Raw genomic sequence first — 16058 nt, 5'->3', positions numbered from 1 at the left:
TCTGCTCTCCTTCAGACTCCCTAGCCCATCCCCATTCCTAAGTGTCAGTTCCCAATAACCAGAAACACATTTTACCTAGATAGAATCCCCAGTGGCCACACCCACCAGGTCCACAGAAAATTTCCCACCAGGTAACACACAGATATCACACTCTCCAAAAATCTAGAGAGGAATCAAAGCCCAAGGAACAAAACATCCACCCAAGAAAGACAAAACCAGATATCAGCACCTAGACCTATAATCATTCCAATCCTAGATGCTTAGATGCAAGTGTAAAAACACAATCAATAACAGCCAGGACAAAATGACTCCACTAGAGCCCAGCAATGCTACTGCAGAAGGCAATGAGTATTCTAACATAGCTGAAGCACAAGAAAAAGACCTTAAAACCACCTGCGTAGCCCGGCAGTGGTGGCACACATCTTTAATCCCAGCACTTGGGAGTCAGAGGCAGGCGGATCTGTATGAGCTCCAGACCAGGCTGGTCTACAAGAGCTAGTTCCAGGACAGCCTCCAAAGCCACAGAGAAACCCTGTCTCAACACCCCCCCCCCCAAAAAAAAGAATAATAGGAATAGTGGAAGAAGAAACAGAGCTCAATGGCCTAGAAAATATTTTCAACAAAATCACAGAAGAAAAATTTCCTAACCTACAGGAGATGTGTTTAAAGGTACAAGAATCATACCGAATACCAAATAGACTGGACCAAAAAAAAAAGTATCCTCACCACATAATAATCAAAATACTAAATGTACAGAACAAAGAATATTAAAAGCTGCAAGGGGAAAAGATCAAGTAGTTTATAAAGGCAAACCAATTAGAATTACGCCTGACTTCTCAATGGAGACTCTAAAAGACAGAAGGACCTGGACAGATGTGCTGCAGACTCTAAGAGACCACAGCACAGATGCCAGTCCAACAAAACTTTCAAACACCGTAGATGGAAAAAAATAAGAAATTCTATGATAAAGCCAAATTTAATCAATATTTATCTACAAACAGCACTATAGAAGGTACCAGAAGGAAAACTTCAAAATAAGGTTAACTATAATTGTAAAAACACAGAGAATAAATAATCTCAGATCAGCAAAAATCAAAAGAAGGGAAACACTCACATACACACACACCCTGCACCACCACCACCACTACCACCACCCCCAACAACAAAGAGGAATCAAGGATCACTGGTCATTGATATTTCTTAATAACAACGGTCTCAATTTCCCAATAAAAAGACACAGACTAATGGATTCGAAACCAGGATCCATCCTTCTGCTGCATCCAATCTATTACAAGCTCCAGGTGCTGGGCACAGTGCTACAGCATTTGGTGTTTGCCCTACATGGTTTTAGTCTTGCATCAGTCTAATCTTTCCTTGCTACATGCCTTAGTCTTACTTCTGTTTTTGTGATAAACCTCACAGAAGAGTTTATTTCATCTCATAGTTTACAATCCATCATGGAGGGCAGTCAGAATAGGAACTCTAGGCTAGAACCTGGAAGCAGAAATCAAAACAAACTCCATGGAGGAGCACAGCTTACTGGTTTGTTTTCCATGGTTCTCTCACTCTGCGTTTCATATAACCTAGAAGCACTTGTTCATAGTGACAACCACACTGGACTGGCTGGGTTCTCTGCATCAGTCATCAAGAAAATGCCCCACAGACTTGCCCACAAGCCAATCTGATAGTTAAGTTTCCCTTTCTCATTTCCCTCTCTTGGATGAGTCTTGCTCAAGACAAGCTGACCAAACAAAAACAAAAACAAAACAAAGAACTAACCACCGCACTATGCTCACGTACCTTACTTTTAGAACAGGAATGCTTACACTGTGACTAATGTATATTGAAAGTATTTGCCTTTTAAAAAATTTTTACAGTCTCACAGTATTAATATACTCCCAGAAGAAAATGAACTTTTGAACAGTTTTGGGGATGTTAAATACTAACGTTGACTTTTACAGATGAACTAATTGCATTGTAAGATGAGCACAATACTTTAGAGGCCAAGGGTGTTATTTTGTCAAGTTGACAGAGGGTGGTTAATTTTGTGATGGTTAATCTTGAAAATCACTATGACAAGATTTTGAACCACTGACAAGACAAACCTCTGAATATTTTTCATGCAGTTCCAGAGAGGTTTTACTGAGAGAAGACCAACCTTAAATATGAGTGGCACTATCCCAGGGCTGGACTGAAATAAAAGGAGAAAGTGAGCAGAGCAAAGGTATTCGTTGCCCCTCTTTCTGACCGCAGGCAGAACGCAACCAGCCACCTCAGATTTCTGCTGTCATGCCTTCTACATCATCACAGACTGTATCTTAACCATAAGCCCAAATAGATCTTTAAGTTACTTTTATCAGGTATTCTGTCATATTATTGAGAAAAGTAATTAACACAAGATTCAATGCAATATATACACAATGGAATTTTAGTCAGCTGTTATGAAAAAATGAAATCATGACATTTGGAGGAAAATGGATGGAACTGGAAATCATGTCAAGTGAAATAGGCAGATTCAGGAAGAAAGACATTGTATATTTTCTCTTATTTTCAAAATCTGTGTGTCTTTGTGTGTGTAGAGTTCAAGAAGAGGAAAAGAGGATGTAATGGAGCACACGTGACATGGAAGCTGAAGAGGGACAACTGAGAAAAGGAAGGAAAAAAGAAGCAGGAGATGAAAAATGAGAACAAAGTTTAATGACACATGTATGAAAATGTCATATGGAAACGTATTACTTTGCCTCATAAATTTAAAAACAGACAAAATTTTGAAGAACCAAAGTAACTGTAACTAGAGGTTATAGTAGTGAGAAACATTACCAATTTTAAATTGCTTTTCCAGGTAGTAAAAACTTGTAACACTAAAAGGAAAATAGATTCAGGTGGTAAAATGCTCTTTGTGTACCCTACATTTTAGAAATGCCACTCCATCAAGAGTGGACAGTTGTTAGCATACCCGCTTTTGATCCAACAGGAGCAGATGGCTCTTTCTGAGGAGGCATTTTTTGGTATCCAGGAGTCTCCATAGGATCATCTGTGAAGCATGCTTTATCAAAATAAAAAGGACAATTTTAGGAATTTTGTTAATGTTGACAGTGACCAGACCTAGTGTCAAAAAAGTGCGATTCAATTGGTAAAATACTAGAATGGCAAGATTTCTTTTCTTCCTCCTCCTCCTCCTCCTCCTCCTCCCCTTCCTCCTCCTCCTCCTCCTCCTCTTTCTCCTCCTTTTTCCTCCTCTCTCTCTCTCTCTCTCTCTCTCTCTTCTCTCTCCTCTCTCTCTCTCTCTCCTTTTTGGTTTTTTCGAGACAGAGTTTCTCTGTGTAACAGCCCTGACTGTTCTGGAACTCACTTTGTACACCAGGCTAACCTCTAACTCATAGAGATCCGCCTGCCATTGCCTCTAGAGTGCTGGAATTAAAGGCGTGTGCCACCACCACTCAGCTGGCAAGATTTCTGAAAAGTAATGATAGGTTATTCAAGCATCAATGATGATAATTTAGAAGAAGATAACGTCCCTTTTTTTGGGTCTGTGTTGAGAAGCCTACACTTTCTCACGTGGGCACTACTGTCCCCTTTAAAAATGTCTTTCTCCCCATCTCTGTTTCTCTCCTTTCTATGTGTTTAAAATTATATTAAAATATTTCAAATAAATTCCAATTAAAGACTTCTGCAAAGTCAACCAATAAAATAGACAGTGGTGTTAAAAGTTGACAAAAGAAGATGGTTAATGTAAAACCACATATTGTAGTATTCCACTACCATAAGAATGGACAGAATACTAACACTGTAAGTCTAATAAAACAACATATTATTTAATTTTTTTAAGTTTAAAAATATTTTCATATTTAATTAATATTTAGTTTTTATAAAATTATATTTATAATAGTTTAGCTCCAGATTAAATCTCAGAACAAAGATTTAAGAGGTATTCTTAATTTAAGACCAGAATGATAATACTGCATTCACAAATTTCATCTACTATTATTTGTGTATCATATGTACCAGGCTAAATATATAACATGGAAATATCAAATTCCCTTAAGTAAATCAAATATTAAAGTTGTACCTCAGAAGTTTTCTTTTTTTCCTTAGATTTAAAATTTTTACTTTATTTTTATGTGTATTGGTATTTTGCTTGTGTGTATTTATTCGTACTACATGGTGGGTGTCTGGTGCCTGGTGCCTGCTGAGGTCAGAAAAGGATGTTAGATCCTCTGGAACTGGAGTTATAGATGTTTGTAAGCCACCATGTATGTGCTAGAAACCAAATCCAGGTTCTCTTGTCCTCTGCAAGAGTAATAAGGCTTTTAATTGCTAAGCCAACTTTTCAGGCCCCAAATCTATCTGTCTGTCTGTTTTTGGTTTGTTTGAGACAGCATCTCACAGTGTAGCCCCGCCTGGCCTGAGCTCACTATATAGACCAGGCTAGTATAAAATTTACAGAGATCTGCCTGCCTCTGCTTTCTGATAGCTGGAGTTAAAGGCCTTTGCCAATACAGCCTTCAAAAAACAAACTAGGCATGGTGGTTCATGCCAGTAATCCCAGCACTCAAGTCACTAAGGCAGGAGGTTTGCTTTAAATAGTAGCCTAGCCTGAGCTACATAGTAAATTCTAGGTCAGACTGCATTACAGTGTGAGACCCCCTTAGCACCCCCAAACCGAATATAAATAAATAAAAAAGCTAAAAAACAAAAATTCCCAGCTTTGGAATATGTGAAGGTAGGTGTATGGAATCAGTAGATTCTAACTTATGATGAGGCTATGAGGTACACAATTAGAGCAGTATGTATATATTAAGACATGAACAAAAGACAGCAATTCTTTTTAACTACAGATAACAGATCCTCCCATTTCTATTTTTACTCACATTCTAGGTTTTCCTCAATAATTTCTTCAATTATCACATCAGGACTAGATCCCAGTTGAGGCAGCACAGCAATAGTCTTGGGAGACGTCACTACAGCCATCTCTTTCTGTGGCTGCTTGCTTTTCCCTTCTAAATGCTTGTCAGGGGTCTCTGGTTGCAAAGGAGGTACAGGTGCTTCACCAGCCAGGACAGTTGCGTCTACCCTTTTCTTGTCTAGTGATGAGTACGCATCACAACAAAGTTCCTTTTTATTATTAAATTTCTTTTGGACATTCTGCCCAACTTCATTTTCTTGAGGGTAACATCTGTTTAAAAATACACAGCAGGACTACTTTAATCCTGACCTTCACGCTACTCCTTTCCCATTTGATTGCTGATGTGACACACACCAAAAGATCAATTCGTAAACAGCTTTATTGATACAGAATTATGCCATACAATTCAATGACTTTTGGTAACCTTAAAGAGTTGCATAATCTTGCCACAATCTAGTTTTAGAACACAATCATGGCCCTAAAGAAACTCTTAACCATTTCAAGCTCCCAAAGAAACTGCCTAGTCAAAGCCCCAAGCAACCTTTGGGATTGATTGTTCTGTTTTGTTGTTTTGTTTGAGGCAGGGTCTCTCTAAGTGGTTCAGATTGGCTTGGGATTTGCCTGGTCTCTAACTCATGGCCCTTCTGCCTCAGCCTACCAAGTTCGGAGATTACAGGTGTGTGCCAGCACACTTGGCTAGCTTTAGGGTTTTAAAGAGTCAAGAAGACATATGTACAATCACTAAAAAATGGAGGGAAACTTCAGTAATATCATAATAATCTGATCCTAAAATATAGGTTTTCCAAAGAAGTCATTTTGATTTGGCTTAAGGGTTTCATTTAAATTATACTAAGATTCTTTCTTACTTTGTCATCTTAAAGATAAGTATAGAAAAGAATGTGAGTACAAATCTTAAGAAGCTTCCACCAGGCTCATAGTTACATTACCTGAATCTTCTGAGTATGGTATATTTATTTAGCTTGTGTGTGTGCTGACTCATGCATGCATGCACGCATGTGTGTACCACAGATGTGTGTGGAAGCTAGAGATTTATATCTGGTATCTGCTCTCCATCTTATTTATTTGTTGAGACAAGCTTTCTCACAGAACCTGAATCCAGAAGTTCCAGGGACTGTCCACAGTGCCCAGCTTTTTACATAGGTGCTGAGATCTGAACTCAAGTTTTGCCTGGTAAGCCTGCACAGTAGCACTTGACTGACTAAGCTATCTCCTCAGTCATACCTCCTATTTTCTGCCTTCTTTTCATATCCAGACACTTTTAGGCTATCAAATTTATAATTAGAAATTTTAAAATGCAAGAGAATGAGTTCATAAAAATTATATTTTAGTTAGCTCATGATGGATTTTATTTCTTCACAAATTACTAGTGAGTCAATTTCCAAATAGAGAAAGGCAACTGAGTTAACAACACATGTTTATCTGCCCCTTTCAACAAAGGTAAGCATTTGACAGTAGGGAAAATTAATCTAAGCTGAACAGAGGGCCCTTCTGAAAGGCCTGTGTAAACCTTATATAGTAAAGATCTTTCCATAGTTATTCGTATCAGACTTTACTCAACTTTTAGGTTAACCAGCTCTAGTCTCATTAATCTCTCCTTATACAACACCACACTTTTTTTGTTTGCCTTCATTCTCTCTCCATGCACCATATTTATTTTCACAAAGAGAATAGGCTATCTCAGTCTGACGCCATTTGTGTTAGTTTCCTTTCTTGTTGCTGTGATAAAACACTCTGACCAAAGGCAACTTGAGGAGAAAAGGATTTGTTTGGCCTTTACTTCCAGGTCAGTCTATTACTGAGAGAAGTCAGAGCAACCTGCTTGTAGGCTCATTCTTAACTATCTTTTTCATACAACCCAGGACCACTAGACTAGAAATGGTGAAACCTAGTGGGCTGGGCCCTTCTACATCCATTAATAATCAAGACTATGTCTCATAGACATGCCCTCAGCCCGTGCAGGCAATGACTCTAGATTGTGTCAAGCTGACAATAAGTCTATCCAGGACACTGATTCATTATTATGCTAAACAAAGTTGCAAACAGCCAAACTCCTGATAATTTGGTTCCTCACTTCTGTTTGGGTATTTGAAAAAGAGACCAATATAAATAACCTAAATCAAATCCAAGATCTTGCCTTAAACTTTAGCACATTTACTCAAGTGTTCCCCTACCTTTCTCCTCAGATGGCCAATAAATAGACAGCGAACATATCCACTATTCCCTGATGTCGTAACAATTCCCCTTCTCAATTTATTTTTGTTCCTGTATTCACTACGTGTATGTGTATGTGCAAAACACTTTTTTTGTTTTTCGAGACAGAGTTTCTCTGTGGCTTTGGAGGCTGTCCTGGAACTCACTCTGTAGACCAGGCTGGCCTCGAACTCACAGAGATCCACCTGCCTCTGCCTTCCGAGTGCTGGGATTAAAGATGTGAGCCACCAACACCAGCTATTTCCTTCTTTTGAGACAGATTATCCCACTATGTAGCTCTGGCTGGCCTGGCACTTGTTAGGTAGATCAAGCTGGCCTTAAATTCACATAGTTCTGATTGCCTCAGCTACCTTAGTCCTGTGATTAAAGGTATACACACCTAGCCAGAGTTAACTTTTTAAAATGTAATAATCTAAGAGAGATGGTTCTGCAGTTAAGAGCACCTACTACTTTTGCAGAGGACCTCTGCTTAGTTCCCAACACCCACATCAGGTAGCTCACAGTCATCTGTTACTTCAGTTCCAGGAGATCAGATGTCCTCTTCTGGCCTCCATAGGCACTTGCACTCATATGCACATACCCAGAAGCATACACAAAAATAATGAAAAAATAAAAATGCAATCTAACTATTGTTGTTTTCATGTTTAAAATCCTTGAGTGGTTTTTATCATCCAACAGAATGGTTAGTGATAGCAGAAATATATTGAACTAAAAGTGCTATGATTTGAGAGTTGGCTTTAAAACTCATCTTAAAACAATCTTCATGCTGGTGGTAGTGAGATAATGCTGAAACAATCTCCATGCTGGTAGACCCAAGACTCTACTCACTTGAATGACATTATATGTTACATTTGCTTATTATCTGTACAAGTGTGCATGAGTTCATGTACCATGGCATGTATACACGTGTAGGAGTGTATGTGCCATAGTATGTGTGGAGGTCAGAGAAAACTTGTGGGAATCAGTTATCTCCTACTATGTGCATTCTAGGGAACTGAACTCAAATCATCGGATTTGGTGGAAGCACCTTTACTGGTTAAACCATCTTGCTAGACTTTGAGTTATACCCTTTAAAATGGATGGAAATACCAGGTATAGCAATGCATACTAAGGGAGGCTGAGGCAGAGGGAATCGCTGCAAGCTCATACAATAAGTTCAAGGCCAGGACAGACAGAAATCTGTCACAAAATACCCCAAAATAACAAAATGGAAAGAACTATCTTGAGCCCTTGATTGTTCTGTCAAATGATGCTACAACATTTGTCCCTATTTTGTCCATTCCATTTTTTCTATCCTGTGAAGCCAGCAATACTGAAGGTATCCAACCCCCTTTGCACTAAGATTTGAATCAAGGGCCTTATGCATGCTAGTAAGTTGCCATCTTGGAAGCAGAGACCAGGATTCTCATCAGACAATGAACTTGTCAGTGTCCTGATTTTGAATTTTCCAGCCTCTAGACTGAGGAAAAAAACATTCTATTCAGGCATTTTTGTTACAGCAGCATGAGTGTACGAAGACGTGACAACTAAGTGATTTGGATTATGAAACCAAAGAAGTTAATTTGTCATTTTATTTAGCCTCAATTAACTTGTGCTTAATTTAAGCAACACCTGGTTGGTAGCTATCATACTGAACAACTAGTAAATAAAAAATGAAGTTTAAATGTTGTCACACAGCAGCACGGTCTTTAGGTTTAGCTTCTATATATACATAGAATGGAACTGTAACAGATTTTCTATGTGGCATGATAGTTTACTGCCTATATGCTGCTCAGACACTTACTTTCCATTTGTTCTCCTTTCTACTTGCCACTCATTTTTCACAACAAATGAAATAAAATCCCTTTCCAAGTTCTCTGTTGTCCCAAGAAGAAATAATCATTCCATTCCTTTGCAACAGCTCTACTGTCTACATCTACTACCACAACCATTAATGCATTTTATTTTTTATTTCTATTTTATGCAATGTAATTTCTCTATTTATCTCACTATCTTATAGAATGTTGGGGTCTAGCACAAAAAATCAGTGTTCAATGTTTGTTGACTGAATGAATTCAAAGAGCTTCAACATATAAATCACTAATACTAATCTCTTCCAGGTCTTTCAAAAAACACTACAAATAGAAATTAACTTTAGAAATGCAGCTTTTTAGATAATTTTTAGTTCTTGAATTAAACATTCATTTGTCTCTTAGACTTAGGCACTATCAGATACTAACAGCATTTTGCCATTCTTAAAAACACTTACTTTGTCGAACCCTCAAATTCAATCTTTCCCATACTGTTGAACATGCAGACAATCTCACTGCAGTTGATATTCAACCTAAAAAATTTAGTACATGAATAAATGTTCTTAAAAATGTTACTTCTCTATACAATAGTTCATTTAAATAATTTATCATAAATTACAATTATTTTAATTTGGTTGTTACCTTAGGAAGCATGTATGACCCAAAATTTCAAATTATAATCACTTGCTATTTAATAACTCTTGGTATGGTCTCCTAAATCATGACTTACTCACCTTGGAGGGTTCCTTGGAATTATGGAATTAACTTGTGACAATTCACTTTCAAACGTTAACTTCAAGGTCCGGATAATCTGGAATCAAGAGAGAAGTATCCTTCATGTGTGAACTTTCTTTTATGAAAACATTGTTAAAAAGAAGATTTTAGAAGGAAAATGATCTTTTAGGTATTCAGCTGATACATTCAAGGCTATTTTTTTGAGCTCCCAAAGTAAATTCCAGAAATCAATGTTTACAACATCTTCTAAAGGAGTTTAAAGTTGTTTAGAGACATATTAACAGACACCACCAACAAGGAATTAGAATGTAACTCCCCAGATACAGAACATTCTGGTCAGATTCATTATGTACCAGTGCTATTTATTGTCAATACTTCCTATTCTTGCCTCATCTTCCTAACTAAATCTGCCATAATAAAGACCATGTTTTATGTCTTTGTTTTCAAAACCATGCATGTAAACATACTATTTTTAGAATTACAGTTAGGGGAGAATCAGGAACAAGACACTGGCAAATTCTCACTTTAAGTTAGAGATTCTAGAGATGATAAATCAATTCTGTACCTCAGTATATCATTTGCATTTGTTTGTTTAGGGGAAATAAGACTCTGAGAACACAAAGGTTAACAGAGTAGATTCCCCCTCTTAGAGTATGAAGCAGAGTTAGCAAAGAGGATTGTTAATCTTGTCCTGCTAATGTGTGCTATAAGAAAGACACTACTATTTTGCACAACTTTTCTCTCTAGGCACAAGATTATAAGACAAGAGATGAATGAAGCAACTTTTTCCTGATTTGTATAGTCTGAAGATATAAGGAGACAGGAGAAATGGGATCTTGAATTAAAAATTTAAGTCAAGATAGGTGAGAGAGCTGGCCCCAGGGTCATGAGAATGAGAGCACTAGCTCTGCCTGTCACCAGCTGAAGCACACAGGGTAGCAGGCCCTACACCATGGCCTGGGAAGCACACTACAGTTGACCCTGTTGTGTGTGTGTGTGTGGGGGGCAGGTGAGCCAGACCTAAGGCATGAGATCATGAGAGCTGACATCTCCCTCATCCTCCTAGAGCAATCAGGAGAGAAGGCCCTGTACCTCATCTGGGAAAAACAGTAGGACTGGCCTTGGTGGTGTGAGTATGGGTGAGCCAGATCTGAGGACCCAAGAAGAGGAGAACTAACTGGCCCTGCTCCTTGCTGCAGGCTACACTGGGTGAGCTAACTGAGGCAGGGCTGGAGAGCTCACCTGGGGAAGTGATGATGAGGAAAAGCTAGTAGGATGACCAATCCAGCTACTACCCAGGCCCAGAACTAGGGCTATGAGTTGGCCCATCCCAACATCTACCACATCTGTGAACTGTTGGAGCATGAAGGGGTCAAACTTACAGATCCAAAACTGAAGGATCCCCATGACACAGGACAACAACAGGATATCCAAGAGGAGCCCCAGTGAGAGTCTATTATTAATAGTATATCAAAAGCCAGAGGCCTTGAACCAGACCAATGACTCATAGCAATAAACACAGTAAAGACGAATGGACTAAAGAGTAAACTGTGTGACTCAACAGGCCACATTACAGCTTCTATGACTTGATTTTTTTATTTTGGTCTGTTTTGTTTAGTCTTTGGGTTTTTTTCTTTTAAAATTAGTTTTGTTTTGTGTGGAGGTTGCAAGGACAGAAGGCAGATGCAAGGGGATGGGGAGATAAGTGGGATCAGGATGCATGATGTGAAATCCACAAAGAATAAACAAAATGCATGTATGTGGATGTTTGTGAGACTGTAAACTATGGAGCTTTCTAGAGGAGAAAGAAACTTAGAGGATTTGTGGAAGTAACAGAACACAGGACATCAAAGTGAGGAGTTTGCTGGAAAGAGGATCACAAGAAAGGACAGTGGGATAGGGGAAAAGACTCAATAAAAACAAATGCTTGAAAATACTATATTCAAACCTGATGTTTTGTATGTTACTTAGAGCTAATTGATTGATAAATTTAAAAAGTCTTGTGCACACGGTATTGATATGAAGTACTTTCAAGAACTGAAGGTCACTGGAATGAAAGAAAGCTTTTAAGCTCTCCTTGTCTGAAGGGTGGCCTTAAGCTTGAACACACAGCATATCCTTGGATCTAATCATAGAAGCTATAATGTTCATCAGTGTGATCAAAACAGTCACAAGGTGTTACTACACCTATCCTTATTGAGATTAATAGGTAATTTAATTAGATATTTAAAAAATTAAGTCATTAGTTCCACTATAAACTCATGAGAGGAAAAGTCTCATTTTGTTTACAGCTCTCATCTGTTCTTTTCTTTAATTCAAGTTTTTTAGAACTCTTGTATAGCCTGCAACTTAAGTGTCCTCTAAAGAGCCCTAGAGTGGTGCTATCAAATGCGTCAAGAACCTTTAAGAGGTAAGGACTAATGAGGTTTTAGGTCACTGGCAAGAACGTCACTGAAAAGGGATAGTCAGATCCCACCTTATCTTCTCTTTTCCTTCCTGGCCATGAGAAACATGGTTTTGCTTGCTATACTCTTCTACATAATGTGCACTAGAGACCCAAAACAAATGAGCCAATCAATCATGGGTGGAAATCTTCAAAACTGTGAACAAAAACAAACCTTTCTTTTTACAAGTTGATTATCTCAGATATTTATCCTAGTGGTGGAAATCTAAGTAACACAAACATCAGTTTTCACCTCATTGCCATACTACTTTGCTGTCAGATTATACATTCTAAACAGTAAAAATAATAAAAGGCTAAATGAATGGAACAGCGTGTATGTTAGAATTCTAATGCTGCCTGGTGTAGTGGTGCTTGCCTTTAATACCAGCACTCAGGTGGCAGAGACAGGTAGATCTCTTTGATTTTGAGGGTACCCTGGTTTACATAGTTAAGTTTCAGGAAAGTCAGAGCTACATAGGAAGACCGTGTGTCAAAAACAAAACAAAAAAGAAGAAAGAATTCAACACGTAAGAACTATTAATTTTTAACAAAGATAGTCCCTTAGTTTTAAATATACATGTATGCACTGCAATATTCTAAAAGCAGCATTCATTCAGTTGAAAGCATAATTTGATTTTTGATCTTTTGCCTTTGTGGTCCAATCCTTTCTTACAATGTTGGACAGTGTCAGAGAATCACAGGGTCCTAAGAATAAGCAATGGACCTTCTACAGTACACTGCTGTTAAGCCGTGTTATTTGGTAGGTTATCTGTATTAAAAATATTTTTGGTTTATAATATTTTCAACTTATAATTGGTTTATCAGACTGTAATATCACTACAAATCAAGGAGTATCTGTAGAGTTTAGTGTAATTTGAAAAACTCTTGAGTCCTACATACAAAGTCCATGTTCTAAAGTATGTAAAGTAAGCCACTACAGGACTAATTCATACTGAACATTAAAATTACCTGTGTCAGGTCACAGTAGGTCCTCAGAGAAGGTGCTGATTTGAGTTCTTTTGCTATCTTCATAGCTGCATCCAAATCATTTTTTTTCTCTTCAATGTAGCTTTTAACTGTTGCTAATTTTGATAAATAATCATCTGTACGTCTTACAAGTTCTTCACACAAGCTCTTTTTCCTTCATTTAAGACAAAGTTATTTTGTAATAGTTTACTAAGATTTATATAAAGGTAAATTTATGATTGCATAGCATTCCTAATTTCACCAAGTGATGAATTTAACTAAAATAATAGAATAATTTCACTGATGATGAATTTAAATAATATGGTTAAAAGAAGCATGCTTTAACTGAATAGCATCTAAAAAGCTAATTTTATTAGTTGATAAGCTTAACAAATAATGTGGCTAAGTGAGGCATTCAACTAAATTGAAATAAAATACAATTGAAATCCATGTGTAAATAAAGAGCAAAGAGACTGGAGAGATGGCTCAGCAGTTAACCTACAGCTCTTCTTGCAGAGGACTTGAGTTTAGTTCCTGGCACCCAAGTCAGGCAGTTCACAACCACCTATCACTCCAGTTCCAGGGAATCTGATGCCCCATTCTGACCTCTGTGATCAATAGCATTCATATGCACATGTCCCCACACAGTAAAAAATTAATTAAAATATAAAATTAAAAATAACTGAGGCTGAAGCGATGACTCAGCGGCTAAGACGATTAGTACTGCTCTTGTGAAGACCTGGGTTCAGTTCCCAGCACCCACATGTGGCTTACAACTGACTCTAACCCCAGGAACAAGGCATCTGATACCCTCTCCTCACCTCCCATGGGACACTAGGCAACTAAGCACACATGTGGTACACATACATACATGCAAGCAAAACACACAATAAATCTTTTAAAAAATTAAAAATTAGTCTTAAAAAGAAAAATATTTTAAAAGACAGTTATTTCATAGACTGAAGACTTCAGAGCATTATATCTAACTAGGAGAAATCTGCCTGTATCTTTCCCGGAGTCTTTTGTGCCCTTAAGATGACTTATATGTACTCACTTTTTGCAAAGGTTTAATTGCACATTTAAATATTACTATAGTTACACAGTCCAGGATATAATGAGATTTAAAAATAGTACCAAGCCAGAAGTTAGATACCAATTAAAAATAATATTCAAGATATCTCCTTGGGTGGTTAGTTATGTCTTCACTAGCTACACATCATTACTCAAATCTTTTTCTCTTCTCTAGGGTGGAATTATTTCATTATAGCAATTTAAGAGGGCTGAACTGAAGGAAAATTCAAGTATTTTAGTCATTAGACAAAATCATATCTCATTATTATTATTATTTTGGTTGTTTTTTTTTTTTTTTTTTTGAGACAGGGTTTCTCTGTATTGCTTTGGAGCCTGTCCTGGAACTCAATCTGTAGACCAGGCTGGCCTCGAACTCACAGAGATCTGCCTACCTCTGCCTCTCAGAGTACTGGGATTAAAAGCATGGGCCCTCAATGCCCAGCAAACATGAACTTTTGTATACTGCTGGTGACAGTGAAAATGAATCCAGCTATTATGGAAATTAGTATGGAGGTTTCTCAGAAAAACAAAATAAAATCACTGTATGACCCAGCTACAACAGTCTTGGGTATATATCTGTGATAGTTTGAATGAGAGTCTATTTGAATGTTTGACCAGAGTTACTACCAAAGAGGGAGTCTCAGTTGAAGAACTGCTTTGACTGGCTTGTGGCCTTATCTGAGAGATTATCTTGATTCATGATTGATGCAGAAGGACCTAACTGACTGTGGACAACACCATCCCTGGGCAAGTGGGCCTGGGCTGTATAAGAAAGCTAGCTGAGCAACAGAACCAGGCAGCAACAGAAAGCAAAGTAGGACAGAGTCAAAGTCAGAGGTTAGGAATGACTACAAAAGAAAGCACAGGGGAAAGAAAACCAAAGGCATAAACTGTAACAAAAGAAATAACAAATCAGTTGAACTTCATACAATGGCAGAACACTTGCCTAGCATGAACAAGTGGTCTAATCTCTAGCACCAAAGGCGGGGGGGGGTGGGGTGGGGGTGGGATGGGGGGGTGAGGGGAGGGGTGGAACCAACCATTTTATGCACTGCACATAAAATGCCATAAAAATTTAAGGAGATTAGGTATTGGTGTAGAGACAAATGGACAAATGACATTACTAAGCACATTACTTTAGTCCTATCAAAAGTTTTATAAGCCTTTTTCTTAAAACGTATGTGATTCAAAATAACATGTCAAATAGCTTTGAAAAAAAGTAATATTACCGTTTAGTAACTGCCTATAGAAAGCCTTCTTTTCTGGTGCAAATAAGCACATGAGAAAATGATAGGTCCATGTAGAAGAAAAAAGTTGTTTGTAGTTCCCCAAATATGTGAATTCTACAACATGAGTTAGGCTATGAAAATATTTTCTTTGTTAATTGCTTTAAGAAAGAAATGTGGTAGCTCAGACCTGTAATAGTACTTGAGAGACTGGGTTAGAGGACCATGTACTTGTGTTCAGCCTAGGTAGGCTACACAGTGGTCCCCTATCTTTAAACAACATATGCACATGCACACACATATATGTGTGAAAACAAGGGGTGGGAAACAGACACACAATGAAAGAACCTTGCTAACTCTAAAGTTAGCTTTGGAATTACAAAAACAGACAAAATTTTGAAGTATAGAAAGTTTTTCACTTGAACTTCTGAAAGCCAGTCTTTTTGTTTGTTTTGAGGCAGTATCTTACACTGTTGCCCAGCCTGATTTCAAATTCACAGAAACCCACCTTCCTCAACCTCCTGAATGAATGCTGTGATTACAGGCACAAGTCACCACACTTAGCTAGAAATCAGCCTTTAGGACACACCTACTCCTGGGTGGTTGTGGTGCATGCCTTTAATCCCAGCACTCAGGAGGCAGAGGAGGGCTGGCCTGTGAGTTCCAGGCCAGCCTGGTCTACAGAGTGA

General features: G+C 38.0%; 1 protein-coding gene across 1 annotated transcript in view; it reads right to left on the bottom strand.

The window, feature by feature from the left end:
- Nucleotides 1-16058, bottom strand: part of Rnf17 (ring finger protein 17) — a 116697-nt gene that overhangs the window by 66969 nt on the left and 33670 nt on the right. The window contains exons 7-10 of the mRNA XM_027390516.2: nt 13076-13247; nt 9663-9739; nt 9387-9461; nt 4872-5176 (exon numbers count right to left, since the gene is read on the bottom strand). Of these exons, the coding sequence (XP_027246317.1) occupies nt 4872-5176; nt 9387-9461; nt 9663-9739; nt 13076-13247 (629 nt within the window). The remainder of the gene's footprint in view (nt 1-4871; nt 5177-9386; nt 9462-9662; nt 9740-13075; nt 13248-16058) is intronic.

This window comes from Cricetulus griseus (genome assembly GCF_003668045.3).
Source record: "Cricetulus griseus strain 17A/GY chromosome 1 unlocalized genomic scaffold, alternate assembly CriGri-PICRH-1.0 chr1_1, whole genome shotgun sequence".
Taxonomy (NCBI): Eukaryota; Metazoa; Chordata; class Mammalia; order Rodentia; family Cricetidae; genus Cricetulus; species Cricetulus griseus.
This window is presented reverse-complemented; position numbering and strand designations above follow the sequence as displayed.